Source organism: Rhinolophus hipposideros, assembly GCF_964194185.1.
Source record: "Rhinolophus hipposideros genome assembly, chromosome: 15".
NCBI classification, from domain to species: Eukaryota; Metazoa; Chordata; class Mammalia; order Chiroptera; family Rhinolophidae; genus Rhinolophus; species Rhinolophus hipposideros.
Window position 1 is genome coordinate 34,894,618 of NC_138061.1, and position 22,040 is coordinate 34,916,657.

General features: G+C 36.6%; 1 protein-coding gene across 2 annotated transcripts in view; it reads left to right on the top strand.

Moving 5' to 3' along the window:
• The window catches only part of PRKG1 (protein kinase cGMP-dependent 1), a 1,143,489-nt gene that overhangs the window by 943,644 nt on the left and 177,805 nt on the right, over positions 1-22,040 (top strand). For both annotated transcript variants that reach the window (XM_081075399.1, XM_081075398.1), the window contains exons 6-7: positions 9,618-9,695; positions 15,222-15,316. In XM_081075399.1, the coding sequence (XP_080931525.1) occupies positions 9,618-9,695; positions 15,222-15,316 (173 nt within the window). The remainder of the gene's footprint in view (positions 1-9,617; positions 9,696-15,221; positions 15,317-22,040) is intronic.

Genomic DNA, 22,040 nt, shown 5'->3' on the forward strand with positions numbered 1-22,040 from the left:
CAATACCAGTAAGGCAAAATTCACGGGGAAGGAGTTTGATAAACAGTGTGACAGGCAAGTGGGGAATGTATTCTGGTTCACTAAGGGCTGTTATGCCATCAAGGAATATGCCAAGGGACAGCTCCAAAGACATCACAGCGATGGAGGTGGTACAGACTCATACTGACGGCCTCCGCTGTTTGTGTCTTAAGTAGCCTTGGTGAGCTAGGCAGGCATGGTACCATGTGGGCCGGTAATGGGCAGGCTCTCTATCAAGAAGTCTTGCCTGCCTGTAGTTGATGAAAACGCCGTATTTTCTGCTCATACTAGGTTGAAATCACAAACATTTGGCTGTACAAGTCCTGTGGGGTTGGCCTGAACCATCTAAGCAGGCAGAGAGTGTGCTGATGTTTGCTGAGCTTCCAGTTTTGACTCTTCAGGACGTATTCCTGCATTCCTTCTAGCCCACAGAGAATTGATTAGGGATATCTCTAAATTAGAATACAAAGTAAGGTAGGGAGTGGAGTTTATTGTTGTGATTGTCTCTGATGGAGGACAGAATGATAAAGAACACCGGAAGCTTCAGGTTGTTCAGGGAGTTTGAAGGTCACTGGCTGAATGGTATTAGGGTTAGAACATGACCCAATAAAAATAGATGCATTTCAACCCTGTGAGTTTTCACAGGGTTGTGAGATTCAGCCACTCCAACCCTACTGTTCTCTTTGTAAACTGCATGTGCTCACCATATCTGTGTCTTTACAAATAGTCTTGCCTCTATTTGGAAAGCCCTTCTCCTACCTCTCTGTAAAGCAGGGAATAATTACCTGCCTGGGAAAAACTACTTATTATTTTTGATAAATTTATACGTGTACGATACTATCTCTTTACACTAAACTTTCTTTGATAGTAATAAAAATAATAATTTATAGGTATATAGACTTTGTCGTGCGGGGTCTCTGCTCCCGCTCCCCACATAAGAACGCAGGACATGGTGAGGCCAAAAAGGAACACCCACGGAGCCATAAGTAGGGGAGTCATACCACTATATTCTCACAGGCAGCATCCGCCTCTCTGCAATCTGATCTTGCTAGCCCCCATTTTTTTCTGCTAGCGTAGCCACAGCAGTTATATTAGTGGCCAATGGCTTACGGGTTACAGCTGACGGCCAACTAGCCACAGCTGATGGCCATCTGATCACAGTTGATGGCCATTTACTACCCGAGCCAACACCTTTCTATGTGAGGCCGAGAGCCTGGAAACTGCTTACTGGGGCTCTGTCCCCACAGACTTACAATGGGACAGAGCCTCTGTACTTTGTGACTATTATTTTTTAAATCCTCACAACAATCTGTTTATACAGCTATAATTATATTTTTAAGAAAAGGAAATGCACAGGAAAGTTTTAGTGACTTGCTTAGGATTCCAGAGTTGGGATTTACAACCAGGCAATTGGGCTCCAGTATCCACATATTTAACCACCATGCTAAGGATCTCTCAATTTAGGAACTGTGTCTTGTATATCTTTGTAGCTGCAGTGCCAAATGCAGTATGCCATTCATAAATACGCATAAATACATGATGTTAGTTGAAATTAATGAATGACAAAATTCTCCTAACAAGGGCAAGTCTATCCTGACCTGAAGTGTAGATTTAGTGAAGGAGTATTTTACAGGAGGTTTGAAAGCCTTGGAGTCAAGTTCTTATGTAGCCCAAGAAGTGTGGGGAAGCACTAGATATAATTTAAGGGAGTGTCCTAAGTGGAAGGTGAGGCATGGCATTGAAATAGGAAAAATCAGTAGTAGAGAGAGATAGGTATCCCAGATGTCCTGTTGATCAGGACAGGACAGTGATGATGTGAAGATGAGAAGTAGTCAGAAGAAATGTCCAGGCTTCAATTTATTATTTTGGTGTTCCTGGTAATTTGTGGGTGGTGACAGGTGGAAAAATTAATTTTCCTTTAGAGGATGAGAAGGAGAATACATCAAACTTGTAACCTTAATATGATTAGATATTATTTCAGGGAATTTTTCATAAAAGAACAAATCCCCGTGACAATTACTGTGTCATGAACATACATGCCCGAAAAACATCATTGTTAGTAGAGCACTAGCTCTGTGGTGAAGTGTGCACCATAGCTCCAAAACAGGTTTTTCTTGACTTCAGATTCTAAACTATCAGGATTCAAGGACAGCAATGTGAAAAATTTTATGGTGGTATAATGACTAGCCATCAGTCTTTCTTGGTGGCCCTGTAAAATCTAAGATATACCTAATGAGCAGAGTTTACCAAATAGAAAAGGAGTCCTGGACCAAGCAATACCTTGTTTGTTGCCACATAATTAGAGTGGTGTTTGATCAATCAGGCTGTTTAGAGATCCTGTTCTGCATTTTATCTTTGAAATAAATCTGGGCTGTTAGGAGAAGCATTTCCTTTGAGAACTTTCCCTGATTTATGCTCCAGAAAGGTAGATGTGAATATTTTTAAGAACGTTTTCTCCTTGCTGATGTAACTGTCCTCTGAAAAATGAAGCAGCAATTGTGACCATATTGTTCTTAACTCACTAGTTTTCCAATTGTAATTTTTTACTTCAAGTATTTAGTATTCAGGCACACAATGGTGGTTCATACTTATTGCAGCTATTGTTATAACAGTAGCAATTATCATAGTGCCTTAATCAATAAGATAATGCCAATTAATAGATATTCCATATTTCAATAAAGACTTAAGGATGACTTCAACCTTAAACTTAAATAAACTTAAACATAAAGGTAAAATTCTGACTGAAATAATTTAGGTGGGAATTTACTTCATGATAGATTGTATGTTAGTTTATATTAAGTGAGATTAATTCCAAATTATTTTTTGAGTTGGGGCTGAAAATAAAATCACCAGTTAAAATACAGTATATTTGATATCAAAAACTATGAGTCTGATCTGAAAAGTGAAAATGAATCATACATATTCACCAGGGAATAAGTGGTAAGGCCTCTAAGTGCTCTACCCAGTGCTGTACTAAGCCTTGTCAGCAAGAATGTGCAGAATTTTAAATGTCGGAATGGGCATACATATTAATGTTGACTTCTGAGAATACAGAGACATACACATTAACAATAAAAGCTATGCCCTTGTTTTTCTGTTGGCAAAGAGAAGATTGTTTTTTGTTTGTTTTGTTTTTTAACTCACAAGTTTTAGAAATATTCCAAGTTGTTGCCTTGAGGGGGATGCATTGCTTGCATTTAGAAATGCTGTCAATTTTCTTTGTTTATCCATCCTTCTAATCTATGATTTATAACTCCTATTTCCACTCAAAATGAAGGGGTTAGGACCAAATCTATTGTTAAACTAGGTTACATATTGAATGTCTGTTGTGTGTTAGGCATTATTCTAAGTAAAACAATGGCTATAAGGGAAAATCTCCTAAATCCTCTGAGCTGGAGGTGATGTGTTGGGGTCATGGAGAGGAAACAAAAAGGATAATTTTAAGTCATGAAGGGTGTGAGAGAAGGCCTTTCTCCCAGGGGGCTTAGTCGTGCTATGGTTTACAGTTGTGTTTGTCATCAATCCTTGCCTTCAATGCAACTTAAAATCTGCTGAAAAGCATAATTAAAATAATCATATAAATAAATAACTATAAGCGAGGAAAAGGGCAATGAAATAAAAGCTATGTGGCATTGTAAAATGATATAACTTAATTTTGCCAGGATGTGTATGCTGTAGGAAGGTGAGAGGATATGCCAGGTCAGGGAAAGCTAAGATCTGAAGAGATGTAAGATGTAACTAGGCAAGAAGCAGTGGGGGTACAACAGTGAGAGTACTTAGGCCTGGTAGAAGTAACAAGGGAGTGTGGCCTGACGGCCAGCGGGATAGAAGGCAGAGTCGGGGAGAGTGAGAAGAGGTTGAAAAGGGTGGCATTAAGTGCGCTGTATACAGTCCTGCAGACCATGTGAAGAAGTTTGGCTTTTATCCTAATAAATAGGGGAACCTTTAAAGGAACCTGTCTAAGAATTGCTATGGTTTTTTTTCCCATTGTAAATTCTGTATTTTTCTTTGATTGAATATGAAATAAGAAAATGACAAAGTTGCAAAGTGACCTTCAAAGAACAGTGAACTTGCTGACATTTGATTAACGTAATTATGGAGACTCTCCAAGAAGCAGCATGCATAATCATCTTCCCCTCAGGTGCAGTTGAACATTTCCAGATAGCACCGTCATTCTGGTCCTGGCATTACAATACCATCAGTGTGATTTTTCCCAAACTTGGACTGCCTTTGGCCACGGCCCCATAGGTTCTTCTCTGGACCCATGAGTTTTATGAGCTTATGCGTCATGGAAACATGTGCAGTGAATACCTGTGTAGGTCAACTAAAATAATTAATATGGCAGTTGTGGTTGTTGAGTTACAAAACCCTATCAGATAAAATTCAGGTGATTACATAATTCCCATGAATTAAATAGCTATATTGTGGATATACCTTTCAAACTTTCTGTTCTCTGGGATGAAGAAATTAAAGTCATGAAAAAGCCAACTGATCTGAACATGAGGGGAGCCCACTGCCATCTTGGCATGCCCTGGCCCTCATGTGTAGCTAATGCGTGGCAGACAGAGGTGTGAGGAAAAGAGGGAGACAAGGGTCTGGTGCCATGATTTAACCCCTGAATTCAACTATTGTGGACACCACTATATTTGGACTATGTTGTTTTGTGACTCGCTCGGTACATTCCCATTTTGCCACGTGTGGTTGAATTTTCTTTCATGTACACCCAGGGAGTGTAACTGATCCAAGTGTTTATCACTGAAGGTGACTTGGACATATCTTTTCTTTGCCATATAAAAGAGACTGGTTCTTGCCCAGCCACATGTGGGGTGTGGGGGAGGTGAGTAGCAGGGTGGAGGGACACGGCCTATCCTTCCCACTAACTCTACTACAGTTCATGGTGGCACATGAAAGGAATACCTATATTGAGGGCCACTTCTACCTTTGTACCTTTGTTAGTGATGTGACCATGTTGGCCTCCTCTTCTCTTCCATGTTGGCCTCCTCATTTCTTCTCTGTTAGACCCCTCCTAGGATTATTGTGAAGCTTCCATGAGATAAGAACCATGAATGTGCTTTGCCCACTATGCTAGAGATTGAGAGATAACTGGGCTGTGTTCCAGGCTCTTCCCTCACCTCTGAAATGAGACCCCCAAAGATGGAAAAGATGCCATGTTTCACCACAGCTGCTGGTAAGATCTGAACTCCAGAACCAACCAAAGCCAGAGCTTCCAGGAAAAGGCAGGGGCCAAGTATTGGGGTTCAGCCCCCAAGGGGTCTGCTGTGGTTATCAGTTGCTATGTAACAAACCACCCCATAACTTAGTGGTGCACACTAAGAACCACTTATTATGCTCATAAATTCTGTGGGTCAGGAATTCAGACGTAGTAGAGATGACTTGTCTCTGCTCCGTAACAGTTGGGGCTTCAGGTGGGGACACTCAAATGTTGAGTCTGGACTCAGCTGAAAGCTTCTCACTCACATGTCTTCCTCCTGACTGCACTGATTGAGATGACACAGAGGCCAGGATTGGCTGGCACTGTGGATCAGACCACCTATACATATGGCTTGGGCTTTTCAGAGTATGGTGCTGGGTTCCAAGAGGGAGTCTTCTGAGAATCAGGTGGAAGCTACATGGCCTTTTCTGAGTTAACTTTGGAAGTCACGCAGCATCACTTCCATGCAGGCTATTGTTGCAAAGGAGCTGCTAAGACCAGCCCAGATTTCAGGGAAGGGCGTTAGACTCTAGCTCTCAAGGAGAAAATTGCAAAGTCTCCATGCAGGAGAGCTTTTGGAATGGAAGTTATTTTGTGGTCATCTTTGGGAAACACAACTGTCAGAGAATCACAGCATCACATGGCTGAAAGGGACCCTAAAGTTCCCCCTCAGGAAATCTTGGACACCAACTTCAATTCCTTGTGCAATGTTGTGGCCCATGCTCATCCAGAGGCTGTGCTCAGTATGTGGTGTCCCTGGCCCAGCGGGGCAACCTATTCCACCTTGGAGCTGCTTCCCTTCTTGTGTTGAGATGCCATCTGCAAATGATGGTTTTCTCCCTTTAATTCTCACTCATTCTCTGAACTGTCACCTGGAGAGGCTACCTCTCTTGGTCTCGCCCCAGATCAGTGGAAATTTGAAGACAATGTCCATGGATTCTGAGTCTTCTCTTCTAACAGCCTAGCATTCCAGCTCCACAAGCCCTTCCACATAGGATTGTTTTTTCCTCAGAGACTGTTTGTTTGCCTGTGAAGTAGATGCCCTCTTGGGTACATCCCCAATCCCTCCTCTCCATTTTCCCACTGCCAGAGCTTTGATTTCATTTGAATGGTTTCTTGTCAGCCTTACTGGGTGACTCTGACTAATGAAAAACATTTGGAGTAATTCTGTTCCTCTTGACAGGTATTCGTTTAACAATAGGCTTGCAGCCTAAGACAAGGAGGTGTAAGGGAATGATTGGTAGGGGTTTCTGGGATTTTTTTTTTCCCCCAGAAGGAGTTATAAGATGAGAAACTCCCCTTTTCTGTCTTAAACCCGGCTGTGATGACTAGAGCACTGGCTGTCATCTTGGGACCATGAGGACACTACTAGTGAGGGCAAGCCAACTGAAAGTGAGTCCTTGGAATGCTTACTGAGCTAATACATTCACTGATCCTAAAACTTCTCCATTTCCAGAATTGTTGTTACACGAGGGACTAAATGTCTTTATAACTTAAGCCATTTATTCAATAAGTATTTATTGAATACGCAGATCCTCGTCTAGGTGCAAAGGGCACGGCAGGGACAACACAGAAATCCCTTCATAGAGCGGACATTCTGGTGGAGACAGTTGATAAGTGAGTAAATGAATGACATATTAAAAGTGGGGCTGATGCCTTCCACTTGCCCCCAGGGCCACTTTTACTTTTCCGTGCCCTTCTCTTTTCCTAGAAGTTGATTTGAATGGAGGGCATCACCAGGCTTACCTGTTCCCTGACTTCCAACTGAGTTCAGCCAATGGGGAAAACCAGCAGGAGACCAGAGGGTAGAGAAGAGAGAGGCCAGGGTATTTACCCTCACTTAATGTCATTGATAGGGTCTGCAAGTTTAAGCAATAGCAATGTATAATGAAACCAATTTTGATATAATAAGAGTTAAGTTCCTATGGCATCTCATCAACATTATAATAAAACAATGTTGAACAAAACAATGTTATTGGAGGAGCTGCTCTATATGTGAAAGGGTAGGCTTTTAAAAAGGAGGTAAGTGAGGAAATGAGCTTGGGTGAGCTGAGAATTCTTCAAAATTTGGTGCTTTTTATTTCCATCTTTCTACTTTTTTCCAAAATAATTGTATCTCCATGACTATTATATGACCATGAAAAGCTGCTGGGGTGGCTTTCTCTTGCTCAACATTCAGTGACTTTTTTCTCATCCTTCAGTTGGGGCTTCAAAATCTCCTCCATGGCAAAGCCATTGGAAGAGTCAGCTCTCTACTAGACAGTACAGAACATAGTACACAAGCCTGTGGTAACAAAGTACAGCATTTTGCATACTGGATTGTTTGGGGTGGTGGGTTTGAGAGCTCTTAGATTAGGAACTAAGTAAAAAATAAGACAAATAATAAGATAAATAAGACTCAAATATTACCATTATTACTAGAAAAATCTAGGCTAGGGGCTGTAGCTTAGGTGTGAGAATAAAATAGGCTTCTTGAACTGGACCTTCTATTTGGGCAGACTTGTCCTGTTACACAAGTCCAGAGAGTGCAGACTTCACTCTGCCAGGGAGGAGATTCTTCCCCTGGATGGATGAGCTGCAGAGAATAATAGCCCTCTGTGAGGAGCTTCCTCCCACCAGTGAGAAATGATAAGACGATGAGAGAAGCGTACCAATTACATTCAAATTTACCAGTCAGATAAGTTGCACCATCTCCTCTGCTACAGAGTGAGGAAAATGGAAGAGGGAGGTCCTGAATTTTGCTACAGCTGAGCTCTATTCATTCAGAAAGAAACATCAAGAGTGGGAAAGATGCTCCATTGTTGCCCCTCTGTTACAGATTGTCACTCTTCCCTTGTCAGTTTGAGCTACTACCTGTGCTATTCAATAGTCATTACTACCCATTTTTGAGTATTTAAATGTCAATTAATTAACATTAAATACATTTTAAAAAATCAGCTTCTTAGTCACACTGGCCACATTTCAACTGCTCAGGAGCCACATGTGGCTAGCGGCTACTATACTGGACAATGCAGGTATATTACATAGCACCCATCAAAGAAAGACGGTACTACTGTGAGACTGTGGCCTTACTCATCTTTGTATCATCAATGCCTATAACCGGGCCTGACTCAGAGACACTCACACGTGTTCATTGAATTGATACGTGAACATAGACTACTGTGATTTGTTTTTCAAATCTGCATGTCTAAAATATCTTTTCATTTCAAAGCAGCAAGATATGAAAATGGAACAGATATTTTGTTAAATGAAATAAATCAGTTGAAGAATGTGCATTCTATAATCCTATTTTTAAAAGTTGTTACTGAGAAAGTGAGTTACTTTTGAGTAAAAAAAAAAAGTAACAGGGTAGGTAGTATGCTGTTTTTCTAGGAATGCAGAGAAAATTACAGCTATCCTTAATGGGAATTATTAATGAAAGGCAATTTTAAGAGTAGGTAAACTAAAGCATTTAGGAACATGATTGAAGTATAAGGACAAATCACAGGCTTTGGGCTGATGGATATTACATGAAAACCATGAAATCTGATTCATAAGGAATGTGCAAAGTAATTTTTTTTCTTTCCCAAAATATGGCTCCCTTGCTCAGCTACAAAGAAAGATAGAGCCAGATGGCACAGTTCTGCCTCCTGACACAGCAGTATACTTCTCTCACCTCCTTATAGAAATTACTTTTTTTCTGTTGCAGAAGGCATCTTAACCCTGGGAATAAACCTAGTGACTGTGTCAGAGTCAGAATACTGATGCACTGACTGTGATTATCCTTTTGTAGCTTTTATTTTGCTCCTCATTTGGTAGTTTATGAGCACACAGATGCTGGATCAGAACTCAGTCCATAAAATTAAGACATTCTGTTTGACAGAGCCAAATCTAAATTGCTGAAGCAAGGACAGTAAAGCATGAAGCAATGCCTTAAAAAGTAGCTAGGAGCATCTAACCGACACTAAAAATCAACATGGTTTCAAAAATGAAAATCTTTAGGTGCCGCAGTAATTTCTCAGGAAAAAAAGAGCTATCATTATGAGACTACTAAAACCAAATGAGAATGACAAATAAAATGATACAGGAAGACCAGTGCAATTAGCATCTCTACTGTTTTATTTTGTGCTCAGTTGATGGGAGACTAATATTTTCATCAAACTATTAAAATGAATGAATTTAAAGATATAAATGTAATCATCCAGAAAAATGGCATTAACAAAATAGTTTAAAAAATATGCACGATAGAAATGACTTCTTTGTAATTATTAAGTTCGTTAACTATTATTCATTCTTAAATCATGATGAATGCATCTCTCGGGAGCTGATATTGGAAGAGGTTGAGTTGTTCAGTAAATTACTTCTTTCTTAATGATTTTTTTTTTCTGTTGCTTTTTTCCATTTTCAGACCCACTATGAAAATGGAGAATATATCATCAGGCAAGGTGCAAGAGGAGATACCTTCTTTATCATCAGTAAAGGAAAGGTAAGCTGTGGTAGCACAAGAGAGTGATGGAGGAGGGGAGCCTGTGGTCCCTCAGCGACCCCTGGGGAAGCACCTATGCACATTTTGAGTTTTCTATGTTCTAAAAATGAACGAGGAGTATTTGAGAATGAATTTCCGAAAAACAATACAAAAGGAAGTGCAACTTTGAAGACGAGTAAATTGTCTGCGTTAATGTAACAATCATGATGTTAGATGCCACTTTATACGTCTGCATTTATGGGAAGATTCTCATAATTAAAATTATATAATACAAATGGAAAAGACTAGGGTCTCTTAAAAATTTTTAAGAGGAAAAAAATCCATCCAGTCACTAGGAGCAGTAGCCTTGCTGTAGTGAAATATCTGGACTTTGAAAACATGTGGCCCAAGTTTGAATCCTATGAGACTGACTAGTTTTAGTATCCATAGGCAAGTAGCTTAACACTCTGAAGGCAACAAGGATATAAATATATCAATGTTTTATTCTGTGTTTATAAAGAAATATTGAGTGAGTACTGAAAAACTATTAAAATGGTAAATTATAGAGGAAGGAATAAATATGGGGTAGACAAGGGATAGGAATAAAAGAATCAGAATCTGTTCCTTATTATGTTGTTTTAGTTTTTCAATATTATGAATCTCTTATATATTTTTATTTAAAAACTAAATAAGAAATTTAGTGAATTGGAAAATGGGGACTTATGTAGTAGATTAATACTCTAATATTATATTGCTAAGAAGACCTTAAATGTATTTCAATAGTAAAGTCATAATCATTTTTGCGTTTAAATATCATTGTAGTATAACCTATGATTTGAATTTAATTTGCTTTATCATAATAATCCTTAAAACAAATTTATATATATTAAGCATCCTAAAAAATGGTGAAGGAAATGCAGGTGGAACGACTTTTATTTTTATAATTGTTAATTTAAAAAGTAAGTAAATTTATTTCCTCTAATTTAACAAATATGACTGACTAGTATGTTATGGCTCATTTTAAAATAGGAAGGAGATTTAAAGAGGCACAGTGAACAGGAAATGTGAAAGATTATAAATCTTGTTGGATCACATTTTAGATAATCCTCTTTGGACTAATTTTGAATCAACAATGTGCATATGTCAATAATTTATATCAGTGGTATGCGACACTGAAGTGAAAAAAGTGATATTTGTACTTGTATCATACCCATTGTTTTAACTGATATTAGAAAGCCTGGGATAGAAATACAAGTCAGGGACCAGCTTCTTCAAAAGCATCATGAAATGACATGTCTGACCACAGTTATAGTTGAAACTATATCTTGTTTTTTCTATTGTTAGAAAATTAAGAAACATTAGCATTTTGTGATTTATACATAAATTGTTACAGCCTACCATTTATTGTTTTATTTCTTAACATTGACTAAAGAAGCAGGGAAAATTGAAAATCTTCACGAATATAAATGATTCCATTGGTCAGAGGGAGACTTTTTATCCCAATGATTTGGGTTTATTTTCAGTTTATTACATTGTTAATTCTTTGCTATCAGAGAGTGATATGTTTATCAGGTAAGATGAATTTCTGACACGTTTATGTGAACACCCTATTACTACTGCAAATTCCCAGAACTGCCTAAAAGAAGCTGTGTTTGTAACCAGTTTCAGCTGAAGACAGTTGCATTATTGGTACTGTTTTATGAGTTTCATAATATGTCTAAATAGAAAAAGAGTGGGCATTATGCCCCAGGAACTGATTCCACTGGCAATATTTTAGAGTACCATAGGGATTCTGGAGAGAAGTAGCAAGAATACACTGGGCTCATACAACAGGGGGCTATAGAACTACGGATTACCCCTTGTTCAAGTCCATTTATTTAAGTGTAAAACAGTTTTTATCCTTCAGTAAAGCACAGCTACACAAAGACAAAAACACTATAAAATAAACTGTGAAATATCTGTTTATTGCCATTAAACCTATACAAACTGATTTTTCTAAAACTTGAGGCAGAATGCTGCAGTAATGTCTAGAGTACCTGGTGGTGCCTTAAGTCTCTACTTTAATCGGTCCATTTCAGTTGCCTGAAAACATGAAGGTCCCACACCCCCAACAACAATAAATTATAAAGCACCAAAGTGTTCACAATAACATGAAAAATATCTCTGATGAAAGTTTATGTATTTATCCCTGTTGTTGTGTTACATCAAAAAATAAACTATATCTCCATAAATAAGCTGAATCAAAATTGAACAGGATTCATTGATAAAATTCCAGAGATTCGGAAATTCAAATACAATTGCTTTTCTGATTTTATTAAAAAATACCTTGTATGCTTTCATTAGGAAAAAGTATAATTCAAAGATTCTTGTCTATTACTAAATGACATTTACAACCACACGGATTTGCTTAGAATTAACAAGTACTTAACGGAGTTAGTTAAACAAATTGGCTTAACACAATGTTCAGTGTTATTGAATATGGAAACAATACCCATTTTTAAGCAATATGTGCAGAACATTGTTTGAAAAAAGAGCTGCTTTGTGGACTCTTTGTGGACTCTGGACAGTTTTACAAACTGTTAATTACACAGGTTGGAAAATGCTTTGGTTTTAGGATTCCACAGTTAGGTAGGAAAATGCTTACCCGACTAATCACTGTTCTCTAGTTGGGTCTGCCCCATAAGTCTGTAGAGTTCAGATTTCTTTATAATAAACATTACTTTGTATATAAAACCCACTGAATCTGTACTAAAACACTTTATTTTGTTTTCAGTTAAACATGTTTGTTTAGCACATTTATATTTTTTATTGAAAATTTTGGTATTCTATTTAAAATGTCTAGTTCCTATTTCCATACTTAATTTAAAATTTTATATTTGGTTGTAAAAAAATAGTTTCAAACTTTTAAGTTACAAGACCATGCATATGTCTTATAGAAAAATTAATCTATAGGTTAAAAAACATAAAAATGCACACTCTTTCATCTATTTAGAACTAAAAGTAATTAATGTTCTAAATCACATTTTATGGCAACAATAAAATAAATAATAATGATCTGTGATAATTATTTTACAATCAAATGCATGGAATTTCTGAAATAAGAAGTGAGAGAAATAGAAGGGGAAAATATGGAAAAAGCAACTGACTTTATGGGACACTTATTGAAAGGATGCTTTTGGTAGATTTTCTCATTTAATTCACACACAACACACACACACCTATGATAAGCCTCCCATTTTCTGGACATGGTGGCCAGGTAACATGGGTTCAAACAGATTAAATATTATCTTTAAGGTGCCATAAGTAGTTTCTTTCCACAGCATTGTGGATCACAAAGTACTTTGTGGTTTAAGTGAAAACAAAATTATATAGGCCACAGTTAGGCTATCTCTCTATATGTTTAGCTTTCTCTACCATGAATTTTTTTTAGAATTAAGATGCAAATGTTCATGACTGGTGTCGGTGCATATTTAGAATGATTCATTATATATACAAAGAAAAACTGTGGAAATTAGACTTTAAAGGAAAGCTTTTGTTCTTGTTCTTTGAGCTGCTGATCTTTTCATATTCATGGATTATCCACTTAGGTTTTCCCTTACTTTAATCATATAAACAGAAAGTGTTTTATTCTTCAGGTATCCCATTTTCTATGTCTATGCGAATGAATTTCAATAACATCTTCTTAAAGAACATTTCAAACTCCACTGAAATTTCTCCATGGCTTGCATTAATCTGTCATGTTGAATTTCTAATCTTTTTTTCTTAACCAAATGGCAAATGTATGGTTATAGCATATATCCTTATATTTAATTTTGAATCAATGATCTTAACTTGTAGTATATTATACCTTAATCCGTGACTTTTTTTAACAGCCAGGAGGAGGGACAGATATGGTTTTGTTGAATTGCCTCATTGTACAGATGAGAAAACTGAGGTTCAGACAGACAACAATGTATCAATGTTTGTCAAAGACTGGTCTGCAGAACATTTGCATCTAAATCACCTACATTAAACTTTTGAAATTCAGCTTTAAAATACTCACTAATCAGAATCTGAGGAACCTTTATTTTAAGTAAGAAGTGTACCCTACCCCACCCCGGCAAAGTTTGAGAATCACTGGGCTAGTGAAATCTCCATTCACATCTGTGAAAGCCTATCAGCATGCAAATGAGCATCTCTATGACAGAGCTTAGTGGTAAAAAAACAGCATTTCCATGGTTTTGACACACTGTGTGGAGGAGTAATCAAGTGAATCAATGGAGAATAATAATTGAATTCCCTCCACCTTGCACAGACCATCTTAATACTTACAAAAATTCTGGTCCTTGACATCCACTCTCTAAATTCAAAAATCCGAAGCATCGTATTTTTAAATGTGTTTAAGTGTCTGGAATTGTCACTTAATGTCTCAGGACATTAGTTTCTCCCCTTTATTTTCCAGGCAGGTGTATTTTAACTATTTCTGGATAGTTTAACTTTCTGGATGACACATAGCCAGTTTTATGAATATTAGTAGATCTGGGGAAGGAAGTGAGTAACACAAAGGTAAAACTTACTGCATTTCTGTCTTCATTCATGTGATGAAAACATTATCACTTGCCTTCTGTGGACTATCACGCAAGTCACAAGTCCTGCATGGGCCGAGTTACCATGTTAGTAAGGAGATTTTCTGTTCGAACAATTTACAGATCTTTATTATATGCTTAGTATAAATTGTAGAGAATGACAAAGAAATACCCATTTCTTTAGAGAGCATACTGTTATGAATTTAAAAGACATGTGTGTAATTTATATATCTTTAGAAAAAGAAATCTTGCTGAATGAAACATATGGACAGTAAAGTTGATAGGAGACCCGCAGGATGGGATCATGAAAGTGTGACTGTCCTTTGAATGAAGCTGCATTTTTCTTAATGAAAGAGATAGACATATTCTAGAGAATCTGGACTATGCATGTACAGGTGTAGAGAAAGATGTTCACTGCCACAGAAAAAAGTGGAAATGATATAAATGTCCATGTACAAGAAAGTGGATAAATAAGTACATTTATGGAGAGGAAAAAAACAACGGATGAACTATATTTAGATCTAATACATGGAATAAATAAAAGAATGTTAAGAGAAAATATGTAGGTCATGGAATGATACACACCATATTATGCTGTTCATATATTTTAAAAACACATGCATGTAAACACATAAAAAAGGATTGGAGGAATGTTCACTAAATTCATTATAGTGGTTGCCTCAAAGGAGGTAGGAAATGGGAATAGGGAAGAGGATTTAGTGAAATTCAAATTTCTGAACAATTTATTATTTCTTGAAAACAAGTTGAAATTGTAACGAAATATTTGAATGTCATTTCTTGCAATTTGCATGGGAATTCTGTGCCATTATTTTTTGGCCCCTTTAGTGATAACGTACGCATTTTCTTCATAAAATAAGTTTAAGGAAAAGAAATAAGAAATGGAATGACCATTATCACATAGTGTTCATTCGGTCATCCAGGGTATATGATGGATATACATTTTCATTGCTTCTCTTTGCAGGTAAATGTCACTCGTGAGGACTCACCAAGTGAAGACCCAATCTTTCTTAGAACTTTAGGAAAAGGAGATTGGTTTGGAGAGAAAGCCTTGCAAGGGTAAGTAGATCACACATTCCACTGTTTTTGGTAGAGTACTACTTGTATTGCTATCTTAAAGATTGAGCTCTTGGCAAAATAAGCTCTTTGGTGCTTATCCTAATAGCAGGACCTTTGATCATCATTTTTATTTATTTCCAGCTGGATTTGTAATCCGTATAGATAGCCTGTGAGATTGATTCGTGATTAATTTATGTAATAAAACATTATTTTTGTTAATAGGAAAATTTCTCAGCTTTATTTTTCTTAACTACAAGTTCTACAAAGACTCTAAAAGAGAAGGAGAAGTCTCTGCTAAGCTTACTTTGTACAACAGTTTTAGTTAAAATCATAGGAAGGTGGTTGGTTGAGAATTTTGAAATCCCTAAACCTGATTATAAAGACGACATATCAGAAAACAATGCAGCCTGTTTAGGATTCACCTCTGGCTTGTTGTGGTCATTGCTGGTTATGGTAATGGAAGGTGGGGAAGGAGGTGGGTGTGGAGGTAATGTACATCTAGCTTCACTACAAATGGGCTCTGAAGGCTGGACTCACAGAGGTGTGTTTCAACATCACTCACACTCTATTTGTAAACTAAGACCTCAAGAAGCAAGCTTCTGCCCCCACCCCACCACTCCTGCTCCTTGTACTCTGGAAGAAAAGCCCAGTTGACTTTGTACCAATCATCATACAGAATGACAAATATGACAAATACAGGGTGACAAATATGACAAATAAATATATTTAAGTATTCTACTCTTGTTTTCCAATAAGCAACACATCTCAATTATCAATATGTATAAAATAAGTCTTTTCAAAGTTCAGTATTATATGTTATGTATATAAGCCACTTGAATAAGAAATAACCAGTATTTATTTATTTTTGCATCACATTCCGGGTGCAGAAGTATCTACTAGGGAGTAATAGCAATAGGACATAATTTATTCCTAAATATTTAGAACAGTCAATGTTGCTTCCATTTCAAATTATACCTGTATTGCAAAAAAAAAAAAAATGCGTTATAAGCATTTTGCTTAAAATTATTATAAAGAAATGGTTTAGGGAGTTTTTATATTTTTAAAGCCACAAAGAGATACCTGGTCTTATTTTCTTCCTTACTATTTCACAGCTACAGAAATCAAGTAGAGATTTTGATAAGTCACTTTACTCAGGCCACATTACCTTATGAAAATTCAGAACTAAATAAATTAGATTTTATTTTTTCTTTTACTGAGTTCATTTGATTCTTATCTGATGAACACATACTTGCCATTAGATTTTTCCAATGGTAAAATTGGAAGAAATACCATGTTTCATGGAAATGCACAAGAGAAAACAATAAACAGTATCGTCTTAGTGTAAATTGCACAAATATATCATTTGTACTTGAATCTTTCTTTCCCTTGATTATTATATACATAGAGGATGCTGAAGAATAATATCACCTGCTTTCATTGGTCCAGGAATAAATGTGGAAATTGTCATTTTCAGTAGAGACAAAGACTCAGAAACATTTTCTATAATTTCTAATGAGATCACAACTGGAATATCAGAAAATAAAGCATAATTGAGAATTGACAGATTTCCTTTTGTAGCTTACTGCCACTGAATTTGGGTGTCAATTAAAGAGCTTTTATGGTGAAAACACTTTCCTAAAACGTATCTCAAGAAATGACATTGGGGATATGGCTCATGGAAAGTTACCAAATTTTGCTCTGATATCGAAATTTAAGTTAATGGTATTCCATCTAGATTGAATTCATTCTATCATCATCCTACAGTTGGCCACCTGCATCCTCACTGCTCATGTGTCTAAATTTTATTATGTGTACATATATATGTACAATAAACATATATACATTGTTTTATTTGTGTTTAAGTTTTTACACCTGACATCTCATTGTTTCATTTTGGGTCAATATATCTTTTTTTCTTTCCGCTGTCATAAAAATCGCAACTGTGTTATTCCCTAGTTTAGAAGTTTTGCCTTCTTTTTGTATTCTTTTAATAATTAGTCTTTAAATTTTTGATATTTATATCTAACATGTAATGTTAATCGATAGTTCTATCCTTCTCTTGAATAATATAAGGATCTTCGTATGCTTAACTTCAAATTACTCCTACCCACCTTCTGTCTGCTTTTCTAGTATACTAGTATATAGTTCCATTTGACTGGTAAAGCTCCACATATTAGGCATTATTATTACTATATTTTTTCAGACACTATTTACTTAAGTTTAATAACTTGGTTTGCCTATTACAACAGGTCCCAGCACAATGTCGCTTAGTTATAATGATGAGGTAACATAGGAACTTAACTTTTCTTTATATTAATTAGCCTGTGGTAAAATTGGTTTCCTTATACATCATTTCTCTGCATTTCCCAAAACTTATTGACGATGTAAAGTGAGGACTTACTGTCTTTGACTACTGCTGTTTATTACACATAGCTTATTCCTTTTGGGTTTATCCTTTAGTAATTGTTCAAAGATGATCTGTTTATACTTTTTGCCTTTTCCTAGATGTGAATGAACATTGGGTTATGCATAGAGAACTAGGTTAAATTTATTTTTTCTCAGTATCTTAAATATTACTCTATTGTCTTTTGGCATGCATAGTCTGTAGTCAGTTAAATCCCTCTTCCTTTTTGGTAATGTTGTTTTTCTTTGGTACTCGTGTCAGTCTTTAATGTTCTTCTGTATTTTCACTCTAATTTCTCAAAGTGAATATATGTTTTACCTTTCCTTCCTTTGACTCTGTGTGTTCTTTTCCTCTGGGAATGTAGTTTCCTCGATTCTAGAAAATCATCAGCATTATGTGTGCATATTTCCTTTCCCCTACTTTCTCTATTTTCTCACTTCGAAATGCTTAATATTCTAGGTCTAACCTCCTCATCCTACCATCCTTACATTCTTATTTCATGTTTATATGTTCTTTGTACCATGCTGTGCTACATCTGTAATGGACTCAAGGCAAATTCTCTCAGATCCATCACACAATTCTCTACTTCTCCCTTCAATTGTATCATCTTAAATTCCATCCATCCACTGAATAGATTCCAGTAACTTTTAAAAATATATTTTCAGAATTTCTGCTTGGCGCTCCACAGTGGTTAGGGGTGTGAGCACTGAAATGAAACATCCTGGGTTCAAATCCCAGCTCCATCATTGTCAAGATGTGTGATCTTATTTTTCTTTACTGCTCTGTGCGTCTGGTTCATAATTTATAAAATGGAAATAACAGGATCTGCCACATAAGATTGAGGTGACTAATAAGCCAAACAATGTAGATAGTTTGTGCATATTAGAATCATGACTGACATATATCTTGTGCCGTAAATGTTAACTGTTATTCATATCTTATTCTTTCAAATATGTTATATATTGTTTCTTCACTATAGTTTATGTCTTTGATTAATCTCTTTATTATTTTGAAAATATCAGATTCTTTGAAATGGTCTATTACCTTCACCTTTGGGGTGCTAGTCTAACACCTGTCATATCTGCTGACTCCCACTCCTTGCAGTAGTAGCACTCTCTGGCTTTGGCTTTATGAAAGGCTCAATCCCAGTCTCCGGCTCAATGAGGCCATAACCAGACTCCTTCACCCGCTCCTTCATGAGCTCTCCTATCCATCTCTCACCTTAGGACCCTTCTCTATTTTGAGCACTTGAGACTTTTAGAGTTTTTGTTTTGTTCTTTTTGGGTTTGAGTAAGGATTATAATCCATTTGGATGTTAGTGAAGATTATTCATATGAGGATTATCATAGATAATCTATGTAAAATGTAACAGAATGTCTTGTGGGATATTTTCCATGTTGTCCTGGATTTCTGGCTGAAGTCCAAAGCCTAAAAGCTGCCAGTACTTGGGGCTAGCTTCTTCTGGCAGAACTGACAAAGAAGAGCCAGAATTGCTTTTCACTGTCACTATTCTATTTGTATGATGGAGAAGTGGGGATACACAAGGGTGGCCTGTTGGGGACAGCAGTGTTCATCAAAAGAAGTTGCTCACTCAATTCTCTGTTCTCAGCTTACCTTTCTTGTTGAAGTTTATAGGTGAAACGGTGATGAAAATAGAGAGTGTGCTAAGTGATATTATGAAAGAAGCACAAAGTGTTATAGCAACATTATCGTATTTATAGCTCCATCCCAAAACTTTGTCCTAACCTCCAGACTCAGTTTTCTATGGGGCATGGCTGGTTAGGTATCACTCAGGTGCACCGAATGGCACTTAGTCAACAGTAAACTCATTTTTGTTCCATCCCTCAACCAAACCTATTACTTTTCAAGTGATCACTATTGCAATAAGTGTTTCCCAAACCAGAAATTTGGACATTATCATTATCGTCAATTGTTTCCTCTCCTGAAATGCCTGCATTACTGTTAACAGATCCCGTTGATTCTGACCCTAAATAGCTTTAACCGTGATCTGCATCTTGCCATCCTCACTGCCACAGTTCTGATCTGCCACCTGTATTACTGTCTGGCCTCCAATTGGTCACCTTGTGTCCAGTCTTGCTCATCTCTTGTTCATTTTTTACACTGTGGTTATGACAACTTCTCTGTATTAGTTTTCTAGGGTGGCCATAATAAATTACCACAAACGGATTGTCTTAAAACAATGAAATTTTTTCTTTGATAATTCTGGAGTATAGAAGTCTAAACTCAAAGTGTCACCAAGGCCAAGTTCCCTCTGAAAACGCTAAGACAAAATCTGTTCTATATCTCAATCCTAGCATCTGGTGGGGAATGGCAATCCTTGGCATCTTTGGCATCTGTTTTCCTCATTCCAATTTCTGCCATCTCTCTTCTGTGTGTTTTTTGTTTCAAACTTTCTTTCCAGTCATTAGAGTTAGGCCTACCCTAATCCAGTATGGCAGTGTCTTTACTTTATTATATCTACAAAGACCCCTTTTCCAGATAAGGTCACATTCACAGACTGGGGTTTAAGACTTTGACATAATTTTTGTGGTGACACATTCAACACATAATACTGTGTAAAACAATTAGGCCCATGTTATTTTACTTCTCAAAGGCTTCTCATGACACTCTCTGCTGTGACACTCCCATGTTGCTACTGGATTCTCATCACCCTCATCTCTGTATCACGATCTATGCTCTAGTCACACTGAAATCTTTTATGTCATCATCGGTCCCATGACATACTTTTAGGCATCAGGAATTGCAGTAACCTATTGTGATCATGGTCTTTCCTGAAATGGATGAATAACTAAACTTACAATAAGCTTCAAGTGGAATATTAGAACCAGGAAGACGAGCGCAGCACTGAACTAAAATGTACAGACATGTGGAAAGTGACCTGTTGCTCTGCTGGTAACAGAACCCATGATATGGTCATCTACTCTTATGTATTAACATAAAGATGCCTAAGATACAATAACTCATTGGGCTTTGATGTCAAGGAACCCAATAGAGGATTTATGAAAACAATATTGTGGTTTTGAAGAAACTGAATTGCATACAAAATGCAATCATACAGAGATCAACACACACTCACACACACACACACTGAACACTCATATCCCAAAGTATTGATATTAGTACGAGAACAAGTTTGGCCAAGCCTACACACACAATAACAAAGATCATTAAATGGGGGCGGCCAGATGGTTCAGTGGGTTTCAGCGAGGTTGCCGGTTCAATTCCCACATGGGCCAGTGAGCTTCGCCCTCCACAATTAGATTGAAGGACAACGACTTGGATGGAGCTGATGGGACCTGGAGAAATACACTATTCCCCAATAAAATATGAAAAATAAAATAAAAAAGATCATTAAATCAACAAAATTTGAACACCTGCTCTCTGGACTTCTCTAAAGAATACACCTATAATATGAAATTAATTATACAAAACATTTTTTATTATTGTTTGAATTTACTTGATAATCTTGTTAATACTTTAGTGGGCACTATAGCCTCAGATATATCACTAGTTGTTGATTTTGCTTATTATAATAGGCAAGAATTGTCACTAACTAATAGTAATCCAAGATAATTAGTTTTAAATAAATTAGGAAATTGGTTGTTTAAAAAATTTGGTTAAATGCAAAGAGATTTATGAGAGAGGAGTTCTTCAAGAGGAAGGCTTTAGGTCTGCTTACACAAATAATTGTTTATATATAAAGGATCAGATTTTCATAGTTGGTGAGGAAATATCAAGGTATCTTAGAAAATGGTTTCTTTATCCCTGCTGTGATAAATATAAGGTCATTTTCAATGGTGGAAGTTGAGCTACTGACCTCATTGTTATTCTCCAATATATCATTCAGACAAATAATTTGCTTCAGGAACCACGGATAAGAAAATATAATGTAAATTTGAAAATCTCTTCAAAAACAGATATAAAAATGTTTAATTTCAAGCTAATTTTCTTGTTAATTAACTTGACTAGTGTTTTGTGTCTCTGTCATTTTTTATTCTTTCCAGTTCTAAATGATTGCTTCTTAAATTTCCCTTTATACAAAAGAAAAATGGCTTGTTATAAATCACACTTTGGACAGGCAACAAAGATTTTAATTAGTTAGATTCATTGTCATTATACTAATCACTTGTGATGCCTGAAAAAAATACGTTTTAAAGACTTCTAAATATTCTTGCCAAAAATTATCTCTGAATGTAATATTTACTCCTGTATCCTGATTGAAACTGTGTCCACATGAAATGAGTATTTCCAGCTCACATTGGCCTAATAGTCCTCATTCATACAATGAACTGGGAGTAA